The sequence below is a fragment of the Melopsittacus undulatus genome (assembly GCF_012275295.1).
Source record: "Melopsittacus undulatus isolate bMelUnd1 chromosome W unlocalized genomic scaffold, bMelUnd1.mat.Z SUPER_W_unloc_5, whole genome shotgun sequence".
In the NCBI taxonomy this organism is placed as follows: domain Eukaryota; kingdom Metazoa; phylum Chordata; class Aves; order Psittaciformes; family Psittaculidae; genus Melopsittacus; species Melopsittacus undulatus.
Window position 1 is genome coordinate 94,088 of NW_022993947.1, and position 26,302 is coordinate 120,389.

Sequence of the window (26,302 nt, forward strand, 5' to 3'; positions counted from 1 at the left end):
TGACAAGCATGTATTCTTTATTGCGGCGCCGGGAGACAAGGGGGATAGCTCCACCTAGCGTGTCTCCCCGTATTGCTACACAAGCCGTCTTTATATAGTCCCTGGGCATACATACATATTCATGAGGCTATGTATAGATTACATCATTTTTCAGAAAGTTTCCCTCATGCGTACAGAATTGTGGTGGTGGTCTCTGAGGGTCGTTTACTTCTTCCAACAATCTTCATCACTTCTGGCAGCCTTTGAAGCACACAGTAGATGCTTATACCAGCTTGATTGGTTTGTTAACACCATAGACATAACAATCATCCTGTCCTTCTACAGTTAGTTTAACTGCAGCCCATCCTGGACACCTGCTATTCCCAGACACTCCTTATCCCTGTATCCTGTTTTTCTATCCTGTTTTTCTTATACTTATTTTGTACTAAGGTCATAAGGGCCTAAAACTATGTCAACGACAAAGGTTTATCTTGTACAAGAATTGTCAGTATGTTCCCTAGCTGTACTCTACTTTTTTTCTCTGTGAATCATGCACCTCAGTAATTTTCCATTGCTACTGTTACAAAGCCATGAAACTTAACATTACTTAAAACTGATTCTAAAGGTTTAGATATTACATTTTGTGATTTGGTGCCCCCTTTGTCTCAATATTAATGTACTACCTAGAAAGACCTACAGTATCAGAACTGATGTCCTGAAAAAGCTTGAGAAAAAAAGTACAGTTTTTTTAATATAGAAAATAATTACTACTTCTTTCACTAACATCTGTGATAGTATAGCCACACTTCTGCAGACTTCCCAAGCTACATTAAAATAAAGCAATCCAGATTGAGCTGGATTTCTAAATTTCACAGTATACAGACTTTGTTGTTTAGAGCTGACAGTTTGCATTAGTCATTTAAAGGCATCCTCACAAGGATTAATTTTTCCAAATGCTGCCAAATTCATAGAATCATAGAATCAGCTAGGTTAGAAAAAACCTTTAAGATCATCACCTCTACCCCAGGACTGCCACATCCACCACTAAATTATGTCACTAAGAGCCTCATTACATGTTTTTTTAACACATCCAATTACTGTGATCACAATGAACACATACTGTCTGCAGGGCCAAGGTTTATCCTGCTTCCTGGGCTCCTGCTGCATTGCTGATGGTTTGCATACCTCTGATTTATGGAACAGAACTTCATAACTCACAAAGAGTTATAAAGCAGGTGTGTTTATTGCGGCACAGGGTGCAAGGGGGATTACTCCTCCTAACACACACAGAGAGCTCAACAAACTAGGTATTTATTACACACAAACATACATATTAATCGGATTTCACAAGCATAGGAGGAGATTACTACAGTTAGCTCTAAGAACTCATTAACACCATTCCTCTCTCCTCTATGCCTGCACACTGCCATCTGGTGGTCTCGGGCCGGGGTCTTCTGTATGAAGTAAGAAGTCTTCCTCACCATGCACTTTTCACCCGTTTCCCCAGCTGGCAACCGCAAATCTTATAGAGACTAGTTGAAACAGGTTCCTGTCAGATATTCATCTTCTTGAGAGAAAAGGGTCCCTGATTTTAAACAATGTGTTTTGGTTATCTATTCTATTATGGGTTTCTCTGTTTAGATCACACCTGGCAATCAACAGCAAAAAGGTTTGAAGGCTTTGGCATTTTGTTTCCGGCTTCAGACACTTAGGATGTTAAGTGCTAGCATAAGTGCTAGCCCTCCTCCACACCAGCACCTAGGAAGGGCCTCATTACAAAGTGAGGAGCAGGTCACACAACCAGGTACCACTCGGCCGTGGAGTAAAGTTTCCGCAGAGTATCCCTGTTCCCGGAACAGGACTGCAAGTCGCGGCAGTCACACACAAACTGATTAAGACACGCCCCGCATGGCGCTGAAACCAGGGGGTGCCCGGGTTACCTGGGCTCCAAGCCAGCTTCAGGTGCCCTGAGGAAGCACAGCGAGAACCCCAGCTACTCTCGCTCCTTTCGCCCCAGGACGGGCAACATCCGCCGGCCGAGGCTTTCCCAGGCGGGCAGCTAGGCGAGCTCCTGCCTGGACTCTGCGGGGAAGTGCTGGCACCGAGCGCCCTCCCCGAGGGAAGCAGGACACCTTCACCAACCGGGCGAGAGACTACGGCGCCGCTGGAGGTGGAGTCTCGCCTCTGCTTCCGCTGCCGCCCAGGGTCTCTCTTTTCTTCCCTCCTTAGTCGGTTCCGGTTGAAGCTTAGTGGCTGCTATTGGCTTAGTGACCCCATCCGGGCATTCGGTGCAGCGTTATCGGTCATCGTCCCAATATGGCGGAGGTAAGCGAGGATAAGGGGGCTGAAGCGTTAAGGTTCAATTGGTTCTCTGCGAGGCTCCGCCACCAGCAGGCCCCCCTGAACATTTCTCATTATCCCCATAAAGAGCTTTTGTGGCGGCTCGGCGGTTGGCAGCGCTAGGGTAGCTGGAGCCTGCGTCACTAGGCCGTGCAGTGCAGGTACTGAGTTCATAGTCTGCGAGCGGCCGACAAGCTGCTACCGGAGGCGGGCGGGGGAACGACAGTCACACCAGGTCCTGAGAGGGTGCGGGACAGTTTGGTGGCTGTGCCGCAGCGCGGACGATGGAAAAACGTCTGGCGGTAGGGAGGAGGAGTGAGCTGGAAATGGGGAAGAGGCAGCTGCTCCGTCTTTCTTTGCCTGTCCCTGTCATGTCCCGCTGAGGCCGGACAGAGTGGGAGCGTCGGGCCGGGCGCGGCTTCTGGGCGGCTTCTGGCAGGGGAGGAGGAGGAAAGGGAAGCGAGTGAGAGAAGGAAGGATGGGAGAGCGCACAGGATGCAGCGGTGAACAGGGCAAGGGACGGGGACGAGGCCGATGGGGACTGCGAAGCGGCGGAGAGGGAGAAGGGGGTAGGGGGAAGCGGGGGGAGGGGGGAGCGGGCGGGAGTGTGAAATAAAGGTCTCCTACCTGCTGCTGGGCTGGAGGGATTCTGTGTCTCACCTCGTTTTGTTCTCTTCTCGTAGGCTTCATTTGGGAGTTCGAGCCCAGGTTCGTCCTTACCCATCTCCTGTCCCAGCACCTAGTCTGCTGCTCACATGCCGTTCTCTCCTTCCTGCTTCTTCTCAAAGTTGCCTGTTGCCTTGTAGCTTTCCTAACACTTCATGTAACTAGTTGTCTGTCCGATTTTTTTAAACGAAGATGTGCGCTGTGGAGTTATTTTTTTTAATTCTGATCGCAGTTAGTAATTGGCTGATTGGAACCCAAAGTTAAAACAAAGTTTTGTAGCATTTTTAAGTTAGAGTCTCAGTAAAAGCCATGTATCCTGGAGAGTGGCTGCTTATACTGTTGCTCATAATTGCAGGCTTGTGTAAATTTTTTACTTGATAATGTCAGAAAATGTTTAAAATCGTAATGATATGTAATTGTTAAGGTTCTTTAGAATACTTTACATAAGCAAGCATATTTAACATTAGCAGGGCTCCCCATGAAGAAGTATTTGGGGAGTGCATTTGCTTCTGTGTAACTGCTTTCAGCATTGGCTATTTTTAACTTAAAAATATTAAATTGATGGAGTTTGTGTTATTTTAATGTGGTTTTAAATATTTTAAATGAGACACTGAGTGTTAAGACTTATTAAAGAAGTGGGAATTTTATCTCAAGTCTGTGAGTGGACTAGAACTTTCACTTGAGTTAAACATAAAATGAATTAGACCAGTGATTGGAAGCAGTAATCTTGAGCATGCATATATATATGTATGTAAGTATATGTTATATTAAGGTAGTTGATAGACAGTTCTTTAAAAGCCATAGGATCAGGATGTGATGATTAACAAGAGAAAAAGTCAACATATGATGTCATAATTTGAGTAGTATCATCAGCTCTCTTGAGACCATAATATGAGTAGCATGTGAATAAAAGGCATTTTTGTCCTGAATGTTTCCCTGCGGTATGATTGTCACAGTATTGTCTTAAGCTAGGTAAATAGACAAAGTTTACTTGAATTCCCTGCATATAAGGAATGAACACTTAGCATAATTGCTGAAAAATTAATTAGATATTTTAAGACTCAGAAGTGTTGGTATATACAACTGTCTCCTTGAAGGCTAGAAGCAGTGCAGAGCGATTTTGGTTTGGGCATTTGTCTTTTTGGTATTTTGTGGGGTTTTTTTCGGGTTTTTTTTTTGTTGGTTTGGTTTTTTGAAAGCATTGAAAATTTGTAGCTGTTTCCTTCAAAACTTCAAAAAATTCTTACATAGAAATAATTCTTAATAGACCTTTTTTTGTTGTTGTTTGTAAGCCAAGAATTGCAACAGAGCAAAGGTATGTAAGAACTAGAAGGGGAAACCAGAAGTGAAAGGGAAATATCGTAGTCTGTTTCTTCATCCTGAAAGACTTAATAAAGTGAACATTAAAGAATGAAGCAACCCTATGTGCCTTTAAGAACACTGACCTTGTGGTGCAGAATATTTGTATCTTTAAAACTTGTTGAATCTAATGATAACCTTTCTAACAGTTGACAAAATGCACTTAATAGTACTTTTTTGATTACTTATGAGTATCCTCTTGAGTAATGCAAAAGTGTGTGTTGGACCACAGAGCTGTCACAATGACTTGTTAATTAATGTGATCCATTAGAAGTATTTTATTATTTCTGCTGTATTTTCCTCTGTATTTCTTGAAACTCTGCTATGTTCTTCCTTAGATCAAGGGCTAAGAATTAAATTCATTTTTTTTTTTTTAAATTTCGTCTGTGAGGCTAAACTAATCTGAAATGAGTCTTGCTGCTTATTTTGCCATTAGTAGGAAGCTGATTTGTAACTTAAGTTGGCTGTTTATCATTGAAAAACTATGCTAGTTACCATATAAATCATATAAATAGAATCGGTCTATAAATTAGTCTCTTGCAGCATCTGAAATCTTGTGACAATTGGATTTTATATGTTAATGATTGTTTCAGGGATGTTTTGTACAGTCTTTTATTTAGTCAAATATTAAGTTTCTGTAAAATATTAATATTAAAATATTTCTGTAAAATATTAACTTTCTGAAACTTTGTTTCTCCCAAGAACTCTATACTGCAGGAGAGAACTGGACCTATTACTTCAAAGTACAAAAGAGGAAGTCAGCTAGAATAGATGAATTTGTCAAGTAGTTAAGAATTTGTTCCAGTTATTCCATTGAGAATTCTGACCCTGTATATAAAAATTCATGCAGCCTTATTTTTTTTCCTGTGGTGTAATTTCACGTGTTGGTGTATACATAAGAAAGAAAAATTATTCAAATTGGGGTTGTTTTCATAGTTGGCTCTTTATCGTCTGAGGATCATGACTTTGACCCTTCTGCTGAAATGCTGGTACATGATTGTGATGATGAGCGAACTCTTGAAGAAGAGGAAATTATGGAAGAAAACAAGAATTTCAGCTCTGAAATTCAAGATTTAGAAAAGGTAAGACTGACTTGCTCTCCTAAATGTCTGTTTATGTTGTACCTCTCAGTGAAAAGGTATTAGTGTTATTTTAAGTTCAGGATCTTCCTTTTTTTCTTTTAATAATCCTTTCACTTCGGAAGAGAAATTACTAAATTAGGTTTTAGAGTCCTATCATCTAATTTTACTTCGAAGTTTAATAAGATGAAATTATACATTTTGCATATACATTACGTGACAGCTAGCTGTGTTTCATTTTGTTGGTTGGATTTTGTTTTTCCAGTCTGGAAATACAGCCCTGTTTTGCACATGATGGGTCACAGTTATTTGCTACATAAATTGTAGTTCTGTGTCCCAGTTTCAACAGTTTGGTATTTGTTGGGTTTGAGATAACAGATTTAACCAGAGCATATTAGTAGGAATTTATATCTGTTAACTGTTGCTGGTCATGATACTGATTTATCTGTTCTCAATATTAGTTTCTGATACATGTCATGTCACTTTTGTTGCTGCTGTTAAAGACTGGTTTTAGTGCTCTGTAGCACTTAGGAGGTTTGTTTGCCTGGGAGATTTATCATTAAAACACTGTTCTGGAGCTTAATCAAGTGTTTGGGCTCTGTACTGAAGACATTACTGTACTTTGGGTGCCATAACACCAAGACAAGTATGAATTGTACTTCTTCCTCTGAAATGCTTCTTGAGAAGGAAATACAAAATGTCACCTTCACCACCTTCTGATGTTTTCTCCCTTGTTACAGTAATTTTTCAGTAACTTGAACGTCCTTGTGTAGTCAAAATACTTCTATTGGTATTTACCAGGAATATTGTTTCGGCTTTTCCTAAGGTTAACAAGCTCAGAATATGGGCAGGTATCTAGAAATCTTTTCATCTCAGAGGGTCTGGAACATCACTCTCAAGTGATGAAGTGATAGAATGGGGGGGGGGGAGGACAGGACTGGACACCCCGGGTATTTCAAAGAGGCACAACTTATTGCACTGTGCTTGGGCCTGTCCTGTACCTACCAAACACTGATATTATGCAGCACCCTCAAGAAGAGAGAGTCTCTCGATCTGAAAATATACCAACAGACACTGTGGCTAAACCACAGACCCAGTCTTCAACTATATCGGTCACCCCATAACTAAAAAGAAATGGAAGCAGAAGTCAACTTGTTTAGTAAGGGATGAAGAAGCTCTTCCTAAGAGGGTACAGGAGAGAGAATCAGAAGAGGCAGCCTGTTCTGCAGCAAAGAAGTCCCAAGAACAGGAGGAGGAAGGGATTGTAAATCATAAATGAGATAGAAACCACTTGATTCCTAAGTGAGGTGTGAGATATGGGAAAAGATTTTGGCAATTGACCAGGTGAGAAAATTCTCACTAGGGGCCAATAGTCAGGAATTCAAGGGTAAGGAAGCTGTCCAGCAGCTGGAATATCTTTTTAGGGATGAGGCCATTGACAGAGGGATTGGAAAAGGCAGGAGTCTCTGGTGGTGACAGGTATCCCTTCAAGGAAGAACTAGCCAAATTCCTGAAGCATATTGGTGGTGGAGGTGATCTATAACAACCTGGTTAACAGCCACGTATCCAAAGATCTGGATGAAATCCAGTGCATGCGGTCCATGTGGTGAAAGTTTGTATGAAGTAGTGAAGGGGAAAGGGACCTGGGGGTCCTGGGGGATAGGAGGATGACTATGAGCCAGCAGTGTGCCCTTGTGGCCAAGAAGGCAAATGGCATCCTAGGGTGCATTAGAAAGGGTGTGGTTAGTAGAGCAAGAGAGGTTCTCCTCCCCCTCTACTCTGCCTTGGTGAGGCTGCATCTGGAGTATTGCATCCAGTTCTGGGCCCCTCAGTTCAAGAAGGACAGGGCATTGCTTGAAAGAGTCCAGTGCAGAGCCACAAAGATGATGGAGTGGAGAGCCTCCCTTATGAGGAGAGGCTGAGGGAGCTGGGTCTCTTTAGCTTTGAGGAGACTGAGGGGTGACCTCATCAGTGTTTATAAATATGTAAAGGGTGGGTGTCAGGATGATGGAGCTAGGCTTTTTTCAGTGATAGGACAAGGGGCAATGGGTGTAAACTGGAGCATAGGAGGTTCCACGTTTACATCAGGAAGAAGTTCTTTACTGTAAGAGTGACAGAGCACTGGAACAGGTTGCCCAGGGGGGTTGTGGAGTCTCCTACGTTGGAGATATTCAAGGCTCGCCTGGACAAGTTCCTGTGTGATGTACTCTAGGTTACCCTGCTCTTGCAGGGGGGTTGGACTAGATGATCTTTTGAGGCCCCTTCCAACCCTTGGGATTCTGTGATGTCATATGCCAATACCTTGGCAATAGTGAGCTGGACAGACATGGATGCATTGACTACAGATGGATTGGTCAGACAATTCTGAAAATACAAAGATAATCTCACTTCTTCCCTACAAGCCTGTGTCAGCTGTGGAGAAACTGACCAAAACTGGTTTATTGTTGTGGTGTTTTGCATACTTGTAACTATATAGGACTAAAGTCTTCAAGTTTTTTTTGCATTGCTTTCTTGTAGAGAAATTGTTGGTGTTTCTAGTATGTCTTCTGTATTAAAGAAATCTAGGCAAATCATGGTCTACAGTATCAATCAGATAAAGAGCAAATTTTTAACTACTCCTTAGTTTGATCACATACATGGTTTTCTTCACTATTTTGATGGAACTTCATTATATGCCAAGAGACATGGCTATGAATTATTTCCGTCCTGTACCTGAAAATGTTTTAGATCTTTACTTAAGATGCCTGCTTTCAATTAATTTTTTTTGCTTGTTTTTACTTATGTTTTTAAAAATGTCTTATTCTTTTAGGCCTTAACTGCTTACAAGTATTTGCCAATATGTTGAAATGTTTGTAAATACTTCTGTATTAGGAAGGAAACATGCCACTGGAAGATTTACTGGCATTCTATAGCTGTGAACCTGCAATTCCAGTTATGGCTGGTTCTAGTGCAGATAGCTCTCCAAGTGAACTTGCAGATGAACTTCCAGATATGACTCTAGATAAAGTAAGTCAGAACTGTTTTCCTTGTGTTATGGTTTAAGAGCAGAAATCTATGTGACCTTAAATTATATTTCACTACCTCTTGATGTTACAAAATACACGTTTGTCAATTTCAATATACAATTGAGAAGAGTTGCTGTACTAGTGGAGGACTTGACAGTGTTAGGCTTAAGATTGGACTCGGTGATCTTAAAGGTCTTTTCCAGCCTAAATGATTCCATGATTCTGTGATTCTGTGTTGTTATTACTGCGCAGGAGTCGGTTTTTCTGTAGCTCTGTATTTTAATGTATGTAATGTTCAGAATGTATGCAACTGTAGGTAGGTAATGTTATCTTTTTTTTTTTTTCTCTAGAAGAGTGGAGAGTCTGCTAGTGGAGTATTTAACCTACAGAAACTTTTTTGTGCGTGTGATTTGGGAAGATAATGGGTTGTCTATTATCTGTAACTCTTTTCAGCAAAATTTTATTAAAGTTCCTGGGGCTGTTCTATTTACTTAATTTATACACCACCCGCCCACCCCCACCCCCCCACCCCAAGTTTAAGAGGTAACAGCCTGTTAAAGCTTTAGTATATCTGTGATGCAAAGAAGGACAGAATTATAAAGATTTCTACTGGCCTTTTTCTTTGGAAGCAGTTGGAGGAACATTAGAGATTTGTTGCTTGCAGAGGTTACTACTTGTCTTCTATTAAAATAAATGCACAAGGGGGAAATTTAACCCTCGTGTTCAACTCTAAGATAACTAGTTATATTCTGATATTTAGGAGTGAGCTAGCTTTTTAATTAAGAGGATGGTTTGCTAAAATTACTTATGGTAAAATATTTTTAATTAATGTGGCTTACAGTTTGCTGAATTTAAATGCTCACCAGTCTATACTTAATAGTTGGTCTGAGGTTTTATTTTTTTTTAATGATACAGGAGGAAATTGCTAAAGACCTCTTATCGGGTGATGATGAAGAAACACAGTCTTCTGCTGATGACTTGACACCATCAGTTACTTCACATGAGGCTACCAACTTCTTTCCTCGGCCATTAAGATGTGGGAAACCTAATTTTAGAATAGTACTCAAAAAGTCTTAGCGTTTTATTTTATATATATATATATATATATATATGTACTTTCCTAGTTTAAAATATCAGAATTGCACAGTAGTGCTGACGTTATAGGGAATTGAGAAACAGTGCTTTGCAGGATGTTGTATGTGAATGTTGTCCTTGGTTGGTATTACTGATTACCTAAAAAACCTATGTTTAATCCTGTGCTCAAAACACAGATATAATAACTTTTCATAATTAATAGTTAATGTGTTGAGGAACACTCTTTTTGTGTTGGTTTTTTTTTCCAGTATTTTAGTGAATGACATGAATATGCGACTCCTTTTAAATTGGTGTTTCTCTACTAAAACTTGCTGCTCCTTTAAGCCATTGACTCTTCCATTCAGCCTGTGGATGTGAACTGGGATGTGATTCCTTTGTGACTGTTTCCCTCCACACATTCAACAGTTTTCCATAGGACTTCATGAGTCAAAGTGGTTTTATATGGGATGGGGCCTATGAACCCATAATCACCAGAATTTCTCTACCCATGGAGCTATTATGGGAAAGGTCCAAGAACCAGTGGTTCAGTTATCCAACCTGGACAAGATATTCTTCATTGCTCCAACTCTAGTACGCCGGTGAACAAATGAAATACAATAGGCAACATGGAGGATTTTTATCATGATTTTAATTTGATGAGCATCTTGAGCTTTTTCTGGGGGATTTCATCCCTCTAGAGAAGGAGGATGCTGAAGGGGATGTATTTTTGTCCCCCCCTCCTCCTCTTTGAGAAGACTTGCCTTCAAAGACTTGCCTACAACTTTACTTTCTTTGTGATTAACCTGGGGCTGAGTCATAGCCCTGGAAGCTTTCTGGTTTTATCATACCTTTTCTGTAAGGTATAAGCCTTTATTGAAGAAAATTGATGAAGAAAAATTACTAACACTCAAAAGTGTTAGAAGCATAGCAGATTGTCTCAGTTGCAGTAATAATGAATGTTTCAGTTCTGCAAAATACAAGTACCAGTGCTTTCTGACTTCATACTAGTTTGATAGAAATATAGATCAACAGATTCATGATGAATGTCTCCCAGAATAAAATTAGGGTCTCCTTTCAATAGTAAAGTATATATTATAGTTCTTTGTTTGAACTGAAAATTCTTCCTAACTAAAACCAAACTTCTTTGTCTCTGAAGCAAACACTATGTGTGATGGAGATAAGGAATCAGAAGGTGAAGGCGTAGAGGCAGACAGTGGTAATTCATCTGAAGAGTTGAGAAAGGTAATAACTATATCTTTAACAAACAAGTTAAGAAAAACCTTGCTATTAAGAAAAATGCATTAAGATTTTATAGTACCTTAATTCTGGAGTTCTTTGCAAAATGCCATGTTGAATTTATAATGCTTCAATACACAGAATATTTAGCTAATACCATTCTCTTGTTACTTTTTTTATATTTTCAGGAAATAATGGTTGGTTCACAATATCAAGCTGAAATTCCACCTTACCTTGGCAGATACCATAATATTGAAAGGGGTAAGTTCTGACTGTTTTACTTGTTTTCTTATTTATACAAACCAGTTGATGGAAAAAAATGTTCCTTAAATTTATGAGATAAATTATTATAATATAAATTAAATGGCTTAGTTAAAGTCTTGGAGACATTTAAAAAAAGTAAAATAATTCAACAAAAAAAACCAAGGCCCTAAAAACCCAACCCCCCCAAAAAAAAACCCAAACCCGCCAAACAAACAAAACAAGCCTTAGATAACTGAAGTAACACAACCACATAATTATATCTCAGAATTGTGATTCTGCAACTTCGAGAGGAAATTCTCAAGAAGACCTAGGAGGATGGATTACAGTGTTAATTCTGAAGTATCTAGTAATATTAGAAGGCAACAAACTGTTTCAAGAAGGAAATAACTGGGCTATGCAATTTGGCTTTCACTGAAGATCTTCAAAATGGTATTTTTCTTTGCTTGTTTTTTGGCAAACATAACAGTGTGGGTCACAAAATGGTTATGAAAACCAAGCAATGAACTCTTAAATTTTCATAGAATTAGTAGATGTAGGTCCTGATATACTTTGTTTTTTTAAAAATATGATGATTTAAGTCTGAAATTTCTGTGTAAATTTAGTTTAAAAACTGCAATTGTGCTACAGTAGGAAAAAATATCTTTATTAAATAGATTTATTTAGTGGTTTTAGAAACCATTATGAGAAAAGTATAGCACACATAGCTGTGGAATTAAAGTAAATATTGAAAGAAATTTCCTCATGGGTGAAACAGCTGTTGGAACAGTTTTGGGGGATATGTTAATAAATGAAGGCCTTCTGTTTTTTCTTCTGCAAGTTAACTGTGTTCAAACTGTAACATTTTGTGGGAATATCATTCTAGTGAAGTATCCCAGATGGGAGAATTTGAAGAGCTCCTTTTGAGAATATTGGGCATGGACTCCAACAGGAAGTGCTGGGTTGTCTTGGTTGATAATAAAGGTTGAAGCTGAGTGTTAGCAGTGTTTGGAGAGGTTGGACCTGGCTGTATGGGTGGAGGTTTCTGTGAAAGCCTCTTCTGTGCTCCCTGAAGAGCTTGTGATGGCAAAGAGGGGTTTATATTTCTGCTATGTAGTTCCAGCTACCAGAATTGTGCTAGAAGGCAGTTCTGCTCTTCTATAAACCTTGCACTTGTAATATATGTGTTTAAAAGCTTTCCATGTTCTTAAGTCATAACAGAACTTTCAAAGGAGATACAATTTTATTCCTTAATAATCTTTCCTTCAGATTTGAGAAATTTGAGAATATTCATCCCTTCTACTGTAACTGCCATTATACTTGTGTGTTTTAGAACTTAATAACTTTAATTTTATTTTGCCAAGAAAGTACACGAAGCATTATGTGTAATGTTAATCACATCTACTGATCAGAGTAAATATTTATAGTTTAATCTAGAATTTAAATGTGGGCACAGACAAAGGTTCAGGCAAACTCTTGAATGTTTCCAATATATTGTCTTTCAAATAAGCTACTTGAGGTGCACACACAATTTCAGTATACTATGAAGGAGGACTGTATATCCCGATTGCTTGTAAAATATGTAATGTACAAATTGCATTCAGTTGTTAGTGAACAAAAAAATAATTTACTATGTTGAGACCTAGGTTTCCATTCTGTGATGTAAGTTTTGGTGAATTTTAGTTGAAAATGACCAGTTAGTACGTATATTTTAAAAAAAAAGTGGCTATTTGAAATATTAAACTAATATCCTGCACTCTTTTATTGTAAACTGTAGTTTATTTGTTGAAAACAGCTGAATATAACTGTGGTTTTGCTAGTTTATTTATATGAAGATAATGAGTACATATGCATAAATTGATTTGATTCATCTAGTTGTCAACAAGCTGCTCCTCTGTAAAGATTCTGTCTCAGGTTCAGTCCCTTATCATGGAACCTGAATCACTTCATCATACCACAATACAGTCTGTCTCTTAACTGAGGCTTTTGGGGAAAATGAGTTGCCAATTTAAAAATGGCATGATGGTGCTTGACTTGATTCCTGTTGTTTGCCTTTGTGAAGTAGCTTTTTATGTTATACCTTAACAATGTCACACCTAATGTTGATGTATTCCTGGTTTAACAGCCTATGAAAACGAAGACCATTTACTTTGGAAACCTGATGTGATCTCAGAAAGTAAAGTTAAAGAATACCTGTTTGAAACCTCCTTAAGAACAGGAAATGAAAACATGATATGCAGAATTCCTGAAGGACTACATACACGGGACAATGAACAAGTATGTTTTATATTGTGTTCTGTTTGTGATACGTTGCTTTGTAATTAATGTGTTCTCTTTCTCTACCTTGTGTTATAAAGCTAGTAATATTCAATTCACCTTGGATGTTATTGGGGATGTTAAGTATGTACTTAAAAGTACAAGTATTTGAATGTTGGTAGTGTTGCAATCTGTGATGTTTGATTGCCATGCTGTTGACAAATCCAGCTTTTCTAATAATTTAATATAACATTTTACATTTGTTTAATTAAACCTTGCCTCACTTTTGGATGGTTTTGCTTTTGGTTGTTTTCAAATTTTCATTCTGTATAAAGATAAATCCTCTTTTTTACATTAGATATGCTCACTGAAAGGCTAGTTTCAGAAGTTTAGATTGGATATTGGCAAACTTTGACTCTTTCTAAAGATAACTTCTATTTTGTAGGCACTATATGAACTTCTCAAAAGTAGCCATAATGTTAAAGAAGCAATTGAGAGATACTGTTCAAATGGAAAGGCATCTCAGGGTAAGAGAGAGTACCTGCCGTTTAAGAAATGTGCATTTGGAGGAAAAAAAAGTGTAGTAAAATCTTGAATAAGATTCAGATTGACAAGTACGTATTTTTCAATGATGTCTTTAGCACAGAATAGGTATAATCTGTTGGACAGACTGAAACTTCTGCTAGAGAACTTTGCAGCTTGTTTAAGGGTTGTAGGATCAGATTTTACATCTTCCCCTTTCCTCTATTGCTGTTTTAAGAATGGCCCAGACTGAGAAGGATGGGGGAGATAAGATTCTGCTCCCATAAGGCAGTTAACACTCACAGTACCTTTTGAGATCATGATCAATTATAATTTGTTACTGTAAAAGTCAGTCAGAGAAACTCTCTAAGACTCAATTTGGAGTTTTAGAAAGCAGGCATTCTTTATTGCAGTGCTGGGTGCACGCATGAACTGTTTCACAAAGGTGAGCACACTATTACTTGCCGGCAGCAGCTATATATTTAGCATACTCGTTCATATTCATAGCTTTTTCAGGAACTAAATATAATATTTCTAATTACGCATGTGTTTTTTGTTGAGTGGGGGTCTCTGGCGGTCGCTGATAGTCTTCCTCATTGTGTTATTGTGTTTACTGAATGACCTCAGTGCCTGCGCATGCTTGCAAGGTCCTAGTGATGAGTTAGCAGTTGGTATGTCCTTGTTTCTGTTCTGTTTCATGCTGGTGATGCCAAGGCTGGCATCCTTGTTCATATTTACTGTGTCCTTAGTTGTTATCTGTCCCATGATGTTCTTTCCCCCATTAGCTGAACATTCCTTTCTCTCTGCATGTTAGCAAGTTAGAACAGTTTGCCGTATTTTACTATGTTAGTTTAAAGACATACACACTATTGTTAGTTTAAGCCTGCAATCTGATTACTTATATACCAGAATTAGAACATAACTGGCTACCTAAGTGAGCCCCACTCTTCATCACTGTGCTAACATTGTGCTATGTCAGACCTAAGCTGGTTCTACTGTATAGTTCTATAGGTCTTTAGTTAGAGTGTGGAGAAATTTGTTCAAATTTACAGTGGAAAATGAGTTAGTCCCTAACTTTATTATTCCCTTTAAAAATCAGAGCTTATAATTTAGCAGAGATGATTGTCTTGTATTTTAACATATGTGCTGCATAAAGCAGAAGTGGCCTATGAGCCCTGGCATAGGTTGGTATTTTAAACAAAACTGGATCCAAAGGGAATTTGAGTGTTTACAAGCTAGGCATTGTGAAAGCTAAGTATGTAAGGTGAAGCTGAAGGGAACATCAAGAAATATCAGAGCAGTGCTTCAGAAAAAGCTCTTCTATAAGAGATTGTGTAGAGCTAAACAGTAAGGAAGTATCAGTTGCAGGGCTGTATCCTAAACCCCATACCTCTCTAGTATTTAGGTTCTTATTTTAGGATTGAAAAATACCTCTGCCCCAAATTCTGTCCTAAGGACTAATACTCACCACCACCCCCTGCCCCAAGTCAGATGGGATTTATACCCTCATTAAAACTGGTAAAGGATGATAATATTGTTAGGACCTGTCTCTTAGAGTAACCATTGTGCTATGATCTACCCTACCCACTGAAGTTCACTAACTTTACATGGGGATCTTCTATTTGAAATTTGAGATATCTGTAGTAAGGAGTGAAAAATTAATGGAGAAAGAAAGGAAATAGCCTTGTAGTGGAATGATTATCATCTTCACCTGGGAACAGGAAAGTCTTTGTTCCAGTGTCTGCTTCCAGAGATGTTTTGAAATGTGTATTTGGTTTTTTTATTGTTCTGTTTTTTTTAATTTATTTTCTCTATCAGCTTTAAGTAATAGCTGAACAGAACACTATTATGAATGCAAGATGCTTAAAATATCCCCTCTTTGATTCCATTATATATATATATATAGACACAAAGCCATAATTGAGATAGTATAGCAACAGTACTTGAGACAGAACTGACCTACTCAGTTTGAGCTACTTTGGTTTAAAACTCTTATTCTTTTTTTAGTAACCTTTTTGGTTTTGTTTTCATTTGTGAAGCTAAAATTCAGTTTCATCTTAAAGAGAGAGATTATTCCTTCACTCTTTTTCCAACAGCCACCGTTCTTTGTATCTGATGCAAGAAGAAATATTCAGATAAATAATGTCACTGATATCTTAGTGTTGTTATCAAATCTTGTTACCCTCCAGGATAAAAATTTCAAAAATCAGACTTTGGTTTTTTTGTTTTGTTTTTTTCTCATAAACAAGAATATTAGATTTCGGGCAGGATATCTACAGTAAAGAATATGGATCTAAGTAACTGAACTATTAAGGTTTATTTAGAGTGCATTTGGATATTCATACATTAGCAACACAGATTTTCTCTGTAGAAGGTTAGTGAACAAAAATAAGTTTATCATGCTACTTTTGCAATTGTCTAGAAGAGATGACAGCATGGACAGAAGAAGAATGCAGAAGCTTTGAACATGCACTTCTGATTTATGGAAAAGACTTTCATCTCGTACAGAAAAACAAGGTTAGTATTTTACAGTTAAATGGAAGAATTGAGAGATGATAATGATACTGAAAATCTGTAAAAATGATACTTCTTTTCAGAAGCCATGCAGAAGAGTGCAATAAGAACCAACATATTAAAACCAGCATGGCATTTTTTGTGTTAATTTTAACTTTATAATTGAAGAAGCTAAGTTTTGCAAGGTGAGTCAGTATATTATTTCTGAAATTGACTCCTGTTGACATTACTTTGTTTTATGTTTTAGTATTATGATTTAGTTTAAATCTCTTCCTCTTCTAGAAGTATAGTATTTCCATAGCATTCCAGACAAACAATAATGCATACAATAGAACAAATGTAATACTTTCTGTAGTGGTTTAAGCCCAGTCAGCAGCCATTTGCTCACTTTCCCCCCACCCCCCCCCCTTTACTCCCTCTGCTCCCAGAGGGATGGGGAGGAGAATTGAAAGAATGTAACTCCCATGGGTTGACATAAAAACAGTCCAGTAACTAAAGTATAACACAAACCACTACTGTTAGCATCAATAATAATAATGATAAGGGAAATAACAAGGGAAGAGAATACAACTGCTCACCACCCACTGATATCTAGCCCAACTGAGCAGTGATCTAGCCCTTCCAGGTAACTGCCCCCATTTCTACATCCTGGGCATGACATGCTGTGGTATGGAATACCTCTTTGGCTAGTTTGGGTCAGGTGTCCTGTCTCTGCTTCCTCCCAGCCTCCCCTACTCCCTGGCAGAGCATGAGACTCACAGAGTCCTTGGTCAGACTAAATATTACTTAGCAAGAATTAAAAACATCAGTGTTATCAGCGTTGCTCCCAGGCTGAAAGTCAAAGCTACAGCACTGTACCAGCTACTAAGAAGTAGAAAAATTACTGCTACTGCTGAACCCAGGACACTTACTTAGAATATTTCCGTTGGAAGGGACCTACAACGATCATCTAGTCCAACTGCCTAACCCCTTTAGGGCTGATCAAGAGTTAAAGCATGTTATTAAGGGCATTGTCCAAATGTCTCTTAAACACAGGCTTGGGGCATCAACCACATCTCTAGGAAACCTGTTCTATTGTTTGACCATGTTCTTGGTAAAGAAATCTGAAACTATAGATCTCTTTCTAAGTCTCCTGATTTAATTGGTTTGTTCCAGGTACTAGAACACTAAAACTAACAATATTGCAAGAATAGGGGGTTTGGGAGAGTACAAAACAGACTTTTTTGCATTAATCTTGTCAATTCTTCTTGTCTCCTTTTAGGTAAGAACCAGAACAGTTGCTGAGTGTGTGGCTTTCTATTACATGTGGAAAAAGTCAGAACGTTATGATTACTTTGCTCAGCAAACAAGATTTGGAAAGAAGAGATATAACCATCATCCAGGAGTTACGTAAGTAAAACAGTCTTGGAATATATTTTCTGTTGCAAATGGTAGATGTAGGTAGTTTTTAATTCCCATCATTGCAGTATTATGCTGAAGTGCCTATTGCAAATTAAATTAAATCCATCATCATTTTTAGGCTTTGCTTTTCTGTTAAATATCTCATTATGAATACCATATTCTTTAAGGGACTACATGGATCGTTTGGTAGATGAAGCAGAAGCCCTTGGAGAAGTACATTCTTCAGCCTTAACATCTCATACTCGAACAGAAACCATTCCTGATCAACAGCTAAGCATTCTGAACTCTATTACTGCTAGTGAGCTGACAGGTAAAGTAAGAGGAAAAAAACAAACCAACCCTCACAAAACTTTTCTGTTTGTCCTTGTTTAAGCCTAGCCAGCAACTAAGTACCATACAGCCACTCGCTCCTCCCCACCTTCCCCCCTGAGAGGGATGAGGGGGTGAATCGGAAGAATGTATAACCTGTGGGTTGTGATAAGAATGGTTTAATAATTGAAATTAAGTAAAATTATAATAGAAAGAATACAAATAATAACAATACTAATAATAATGGGGAACAACAAAAAAAAAGAGAAAATGAAAGTGATGCACAATACAGTTGCTCACCACCCATTGACCGATACCCAGCCTATCCTGAGCAGCTATCGGTTCCTTCAGGGTAATTCCCCCCAGTTTATATATTGGACATGAAGTGCTGTGGTATGGAATGCCCCTTTGGCTAGTTTGGGTCACGTATCCTGTCTCTGCTCCCTCCTGGCTTCTTGTGCCCCTCCTCCCTAGCAGAGCATGAGAGACTCAAAAGTCCTTGATCAGGGTAAGTGCTACTTAACAACTAAAACATCGTTGTGTTACCAGCATTATTCCCAGACTAAAGCCCCAAACCAAAGCACTGCACCAGCTACTAGGAAGAAAATTAACTCTATTTCAGCCAAAATCATGACAGTATCCACCCCTTATTTATGTCATGCTCAGGTCCCACACTTTACAATATATCATCACCTTTTCTATATCATTATATTTTTTTATTTATACACACACACATCTACATACAGATATCATTCCCTTAGCCTACAGGCCATCCCTATAAAAGTTTGTTGAGTTCATTCAGTCAATGATGTCAGACTTCATCTTTCATAACAGTCTTTCAGGGCAGGAGAGAAGGGTGTATGGTGCTGGACTGTTGCCTGCTGCAGTCAGTTCTGATTTAATCACCACTGTACTCATCCAGCTTCATTAAAGTTCATTCTTTGTTAGTATAATGATCAAAACAGAGCTAGGTTCAGGCCCCAGTCTCCAATGCCGGAGGTGACTTCTAGCTGCTATAGAAAACTTCTAGCACTATATAACACGTTGAGCTACTATGGAAGTGTTATATAGCAGTCAACAGCATAAAATCGAGTTCATTGGTGACATTTACCCAAAATCAAATTCCCTTGAGGTACACACTGGATTTCCCCATTTCCTGCATTGACCAAGTGCACACAGGTCCTGGAGAAAAAGCAGTCCCACAAATGGGTTTCCTTTTGCCTGTAGCAGGAATATCCCAGACTGTCTAGCATATTCCTTATGTGCACCACAGAAACATTATCCTCTTCTAGAGTATGTAAAAGTTTTGATTGGGTCAGGCCAGCCTGATTGGCAGATCCACTAATAAAGGTGGCTTCTGCTAAATGTGTATCCCAATGTTTGAAAGTCCCACCACCCATTGCTCTCAGCGCAGTCTTCACCAGTCTGTTGTACTGTTTGATTTTCCCGAAGGCTGGTGTGTGATAGGGGATATGATATATCCACTCAGTGCCATGCTCTTTGGCCCAAGTTGTTCTGGAAATGAGTCCCGTTCTCTGACTCAATTCTTTCTGGGGTGCTGTATCACCACAAAACTTGTGTTTCAATATCCAGGAAGGTGTTCTTGGCAGTGGTATGGGGTACTGTGTGTTTCCAGCCATCCGGTTGTTGCTTCTGTCATTGTAAGCATTTGCTTCTTGCCAGGGCAGGTTGGTGGGAATGTGATATAGTAAATCTGTCAGCCCTTACCATATTTGTACTTCAGCCATAGTCCTTCATACCAGAGAGGTTTTAACTGCTTGGTTTGCTTAATTGCAGCACATGTTTTGCATTCATGAATAACTTGGGTGATAGCATCCATGGTCAAGTCCATCCCTAATTTACAAACCCCTCTATATATTGCATGGCTTGAAGTATCATGGACCCTTTGGGCTAAAACTAATTCAACCTTATGTTGACAGTCTAGATCTACCCAAGCCACTTCAGTCTTAGCAGCCTGATACATGTGTTGGTTGTTCTGGTGCTCCTCAGTGGCCCAACTCTTGGGTACCTGAGCATATAACTGGTGTACCTTCATCACAAGGTTCTGCACCCGGGTAGCGATATCTTGCCACAGTGCAGCAGCCCTGATGGGTTTACCTCTACCTTGCCAGTTGCTCTGCTTTCATCGCTGCAACCACCCCCACAGGGCATTTGCCACCATCCATGAGTCAGTATAGACATAAAGTAATGGCCATTTTTCTCATTCAGCAATGTCCAAGGCCAGCTGGATGGCTTTCACCTCTGCAAATTGACTCGACTCGCCTTCTCCTTCAGCAGTTTCTTCAACTTGTCACAGGGGACTCCATTCAGCTGCCTTCCATCGCCGATGCTTTCACACAATACGGCAGGACCCATCAGTAAACAAGGCATATTGCTTCTCACTTTCTGACAGTTTATTATGCAGTGGTGCTTCTTCAGCACTTATCACCTTCTCCTCTGACATTCTGAAATCATTATCCTCTGGCCAGTCCATGATGACTTCTAGGATTCCAGGATGATTGGGGTTTCCTATTTAGGCTCATTGTGTGATTAGTGCAACCCACTGAGGGGTTGACCTTGAGTCTCCCCTGGAGCTTTCTGCCAGAGGTTCCAGGTAGGACCATTCTCCCCAGTGGTGGTATAAAGCGCATTTTACACATCTTGCCTGGTCCAGACTGGTGCAAGGGCTACTGCATGAGCTATCTCCCATTTAATTTGTTGAAAGGCTTGTCATTGCTCAGGACCCCATTTGATATCATTTTTCTTTCTGGTCATGGGCTTACAATCAGACTATAATTTGGGATGTTCAGTCCCCAGAACCCCCCAACACCTAAGAAAGCTTGTGCTTCTTTCTTATTAGTTGGTGGAGACATTGCTGTTATTTTATTTCTCATGTCTATTGTGTTCTGACAGTGTCCATCTTGCTATTTTATTCTCAGAAATTGATTTTCCTGTGCAGGTCCCTTAACCTTACTTTGTTTTATGGCAAAACCGGCCTTCAGAAGGATTTGGATTATTTTTTTCTCTTTCTAAAAATTACTTCTGTTGTATTGCCTCACACAATAATGTCATCAATGTATTGTAGGTCTTCCAGAGCTTCTCTCCATTACAGTACATTCTGTGTAAGTCTGTGACAGATGGTAGAGCTGTGTTTCCAACCCTGGGGCAGTCAGTTTTAAATGTACTGGACTGTAGTGTTATGGGGATGAAAATAGTTGTGCTGCCAGTTGCCAGAGTTTGTGTAGTCATGGTACTGGTCATCAGTTTGTATAGCTAGGGTGCTTGTGGAAATTGAAGTGGCTCTAATGCTTGTCGCTGGGGTATGAATTGCCATAGTTTGTGCAACTGGGATTTGAGTAGCTATAGTGTGTGTAGCAAGGACTGAAGTAGCTGCAGTCCTTGTCGCTGGAGTTTGAGTAGCTACAGTGCTTGTCACTCGATTCTGAGTCCCCTTTTTTTTTTCTCCTTTGAGCCACAGTGCTTCTTATAGTGGTTGGAATAGCCACATGTAGCTATTTTAACCCTAAGCAAGATTTGAGCCATATTCAACAGTATGCTGGTTCCTAGCAAAAGAACCAAGCTGATTTCAAGGCTATACAAAGGTATTCAGAATCTTTAAAATACATGGATAGTGCTGTAATTATCCTGGAAGAGGATATAGGAAACTGAAGGAAGATGTTTCTGTTACCAGTTGGCTTTCAGAGGAGAAAAGGCCAAAGGTATAATCATTAGTAGTTCCCACCAGATGGCTCCTGAGGGACAAGGGTGATGACAATACTGAGTGCACATACCACATTAGTCTCATGACCAGCAATTCTGTCATAACCCAGCACTGCAGAGTATAACAGAATTATAACTAAGCTCAAGCCCCATGAATAAACATTACCACAGGGACCACATATGACAAGAACAGTATTGCATAGCAAACCAGTGAGCATGAACTCCGAGAACAAAGGAAGCAACACTGTGGCCAATGACTATTACAATACAATGAATGCTTATACCAGAATTGTTTTAACACACTCTGGTCATATCCATCTTTATCTCAACCCTTTGAGCCCCATGTTGGGCACCAAAAAGAACTGTCATAGTTGAAATCCAGCTGGTAACTTAAGTACCACATAGCTGCTCACTCTCTCACACACACACCTGGGTGGGATGGGGAGGAGAATTGAAAGAATGTAAAACTTGTGGGTTGAGATAAGAACTGTTTAATAATTGAAATTTAGTAAAATATAATGCCAACAATAACAATGCTGATAATAATGATAGGGAACTTCCCCCCACCCCCCAGTTTATATACTGGGCATAACATGCTATAGTATGGAATACCCATTTGGCTAGTTTGGGTCAGGTATCCTGTCTGCTTCCTCATGGCTTCTTGTGCCCCTTCTCACTGGCAGAGCATGAGAGACTGAGAAGTCCTTGATCAGGGTAAGTGCTACTTAGTAACAACTAAAATATATGCGTGTTACTAGCATTATTCCCAGACTGACACTAAAACACAGTGCTGTACTAGCTACTAGGAAGGAAATTATCCCAGCTGAAACCAGAACATTGTTGTAACTCTATAAGCAACTATCTTGTTTACATTTTGTGTTCATCTTTTCTAGCATTGACAAGCAGTGTAGCTACAGTCTGCCATGATTCAGATGTGAATTGCCTGGATGATACCTTTCCTCCTATGGACAGCTTACCCCGAGCACCAGTTAATCATGTGCCTGTTGGAACAGAGGAATTGCTTAACTTGCCTAGCAGTGGTGAAAGCGATTGTTTTAATTTATTTGAGACTGGCTTTTATCATTCAGAGCTAAACCAAATGAACACATGCAGTGAGGAAACAGAAAGACCTGCGAAGAGGTTGAAAATGGGGATTGCTGTCCCAGAATCTTTCATGAATGATGTCTCTGTAAATAATCTTGGTGTGGACTTTGATAACCATGCACACCATATTACCAGTGCCAAAATGGCTGTTTCAGTGGCTGACTTGAGTTTATCTGCAAATGAGACAAATGGTTTTATTAGCACCCATGCTCTTCACCAACATACTGCCCTTCACTCAGAATGACTGTGGAAAACTAAACAAACAGTGGGTACTTTATGCAGTAGTAGTAAACTTAATGGGAGCTATCAGGTTTGCTTAGTCTTTCACTGGAAGTTTGAATTTTGACATCAGTGATGTCTCTTTATGTATAGAACTATATCTTGATTTATCAAGAGTAATTTCTTTTTTCAGTCCAGAAGTGTGGAGATGTTTGGTGGAATTTGGGACTGTAGAGAGAGGCCACCATTTCAAAACCAGCACAGAAGTTCTGAACTTATTGGAGTGGCTTTTTAGTCTAAGTTACTTTTGCCATAACAGATACAGTGTAAAACAACATTTAGAGGTACTGATACTGATTCTCTGCTCATTGTAGCTCCCACCCTCTTATAAAGGGAGGGATGGGCTTCTCTAAATTAAACTACACAAATATACAAGGATGTTTTTTTAAATGGAAACTTCTTTCATGTGATACCAGAGTACTTCAGTTTAAAACCCAGCAAGTTCATCTTGGTGGAAGCTAGCACAAGGGACTTAACATGAGTAAAGCATGAAGACCTACACTTGGATGCTGTTGCAAAATTATAGGACATGGCTACCTTACATAGAAGTAATTATGCTGTCAGTTATCTGTGTACTTTAAACTTACTAGCTTAAACAGATGCATCTTAGGCTATTGTATTCAGATGCGGTTTGTCCACAACTTTGAAGATGAATGCACCTGTGTAATTTAACTTTCCTAAGGCAGCTGATATATGAAAGCTACAGTCTGCATAGCTTAGGATTTATCAGTAAACAAACAGTCTGTGTTTTGGAAGACATCTTGAATTATTTGGAACACTGCAGTTCAAATTTTTAAAATTTTGAGGGACTAACTAATTTTTCTAAAAATATTAGAACATTGAAGTATGTATCCAAAAGTTTTTCTTCAAAGTGGATTGCATCTATTTGTTTTGGCAAGTCACTGGCTCAAAAATGGCACTTAACTACATTGGTCAAATATAAGAAAGGATGAGTAAAAATGTTTCCCATAAAAGCAACTATTTAACTTAAGTATTTTTTTACTTTAAACATTGAGTGCAATTTAGCCATCCACAAAATTTTTCTTGCAAATGTTTTTTCCAGTTCTTGTGGAACAACGTTACTTCAGTAGGATAACCTCTTTCCCTCTGTACTTTTTCTTTGCACTGTTTGTATTACAAATTTAATTGCCACTAATTTGTTTTCATTATTGAAGTAATTAAGTATGTGTTGGTGATATTTGTAATAGTTGCTTCAAAGTTATGCTGAGTAATTATAAAGTAATGACTTTAATATTTGGAAAGGAAGAGGGTATTTATTATGTGTACTGTGAAGTGTATTGACATCCTGAGTTTCAGATGCAACATATGGAGTTTTCTTTACAGCACTGTAATGAAGATTGCCTTGAAGCATTTATGCAATAGCACATTTACCATATTAAAAGAAATTAGTGTAGCACAGTGGACAAAAATAATTTGTAATCACTTCTTAGCATATACATCTGAAATATGTAATTCTAGTAAGTACACAGTAAAAAATGGGTAGCCTTGGCCCTATGTTGTACTCTTGACATATTTAGCCAAGTTGTCAGCTTCTTGTTGCTGTGTTTTGTGCTGAACTGCTTACCTTGTTTCTTTTGTTTATGAATCAACACATTTTATGTAATTTTGTAAAATACTGGCCATAGTCCTTCATTGTTATATGTTCAAATTTATGGGTTTGCAGAAAGTGGCTGGTCTGTATAAAAATCATTATACAAAGATGACTGAATGCTTATACCAGTTGCACTTAAATGAACGTGCCCATTCTTATTAGCTGATGCAGTAATATATTCAGTTTATCTATGCATTGCTGGGCTCTTAATGTAGATGGAGACTTGTGTAAGGTTTGGGTTGCAGCAAGTTGAATGGACACCTTAGTTATTAAATACTTTTGACCAAAATTCAGAAAATGAGAGAAAAATTAATTCCAGCTAGTCTAATAGATTTTTAGATGCTGATCATATTTAGCCTGTTGGCTAGCTAGCTCATATTGTTTACTTTTAATTCCTTGTTAAAATGAGGCAATAATTTGCAAGATTTTGTAAATATGTAAATTCTTCATATCTTTAGATACCTGTTTCAATATTTTCTGACTACTTATGTGTATAGTAACATTTTTGTGTGTGCTTGATGTGAAATTCATAAATTTGTGCCACTATGACTTTATCCATGTCAAATAGCTATTTATTGAATTTTTCTTTCAGAAGCTGGATTTAATTATTTTTCTCTCAGTTTAAACATTTAAAATTGAGAACTTGTTGCTGTTTATTAAAAGAATTGTGTTTTGAAAGTCAGCATGAAGATAAATGAATTTCAACCATATGAAGAAATTGTATTGCCTTGGTTCTTTGATGGTGAAGCACGATTCTTATAACAAACTGTGATGAATTCTTTGTCCTCTGCCATACTTTTTCTTTATACAAACAAACCAAAAAACCATAATGGGCAATTGCAATGTTGGTAAATATATCCTTTTTATATACAGGGAGTCTGAAGAGGATAGCTGATTAATTTAAAGTGTAACTTGGCATTTTGATTATAGCAATACTTTTACTTTGGTTGCATGTATGTCATCTTTTCATACTAGGTTTTTAAATATTAAGTTTTCCTCCTGTTATGGTTAAACTGCTGAATTTACTTGGAGGTTACTAAATTGTGTACTATTAGGTCAAAGAATTGTGCAATTATTTCCTGTTTTGATTTTTGAGGGTCAAAAATGTAGTAGTGATACTACTAATTTAACCAAAGTTTTTAGGTGAATATTTCAATTTTGAATGTAAACTAATGGAGAAACTGACCAACAGGGACACTATTTGCCCAGCATTACAAGCACATTGTCTACAGATGGGGAAACTAAATACAGTAATTTATAAAATAATGACAAGGTTACTATATATTTTTTTTTATATATATATTCCTGGTTTTCATTGGAAGAAGGAAAATACTGTCAATTGTAAAATACAGTAGGTATGGTTATAGTCCTCTTAATAAAACAGAGTTTCCAGTTATTCAAAGTACATCCCTGTGCATAACAACATCTTTAGTGAAAATTGGAACGTGTTTTTAATATCAGATGCTCAAGAGGAAGTTGCTGTTGTTGCATTGGTTTTAATATTTGAACATAAACACTGATATTTTTTTTAAGCATTATTTTGTATTTGTTGTACTTTAATACCTGGTGTACAAGTCCAGAAATAAATGTCTGGAAACCTTTCTTTA

General features: G+C 38.4%; 1 protein-coding gene across 3 annotated transcripts; it reads left to right on the forward strand.

Annotated features, from left to right (window-relative positions):
• Positions 1-2,182: 2,182 nt before the first annotated feature.
• LOC117438290 (mesoderm induction early response protein 3-like) lies at positions 2,183-26,302 on the forward strand. 3 transcript variants are annotated; one of them, XM_034073822.1, is made up of 13 exons: positions 2,183-2,304; positions 3,003-3,027; positions 5,281-5,426; positions 8,295-8,429; positions 9,344-9,464; positions 10,659-10,744; positions 10,927-10,999; positions 13,104-13,255; positions 13,680-13,761; positions 16,179-16,273; positions 17,532-17,659; positions 17,839-17,981; positions 22,594-26,302. In XM_034073822.1, exons 1-13 carry the CDS (start codon positions 2,296-2,298, stop codon positions 23,046-23,048), a joined length of 1,650 nt encoding a protein of 549 aa, XP_033929713.1. In that variant the 5' UTR covers positions 2,183-2,295; the 3' UTR covers positions 23,049-26,302. The 3 variants fall into 3 exon arrangements, with proteins under 3 accessions (XP_033929713.1, XP_033929715.1, XP_033929714.1); XM_034073824.1 differs by having other exon boundaries at positions 17,613-17,659; XM_034073823.1 differs by having other exon boundaries at positions 16,182-16,273.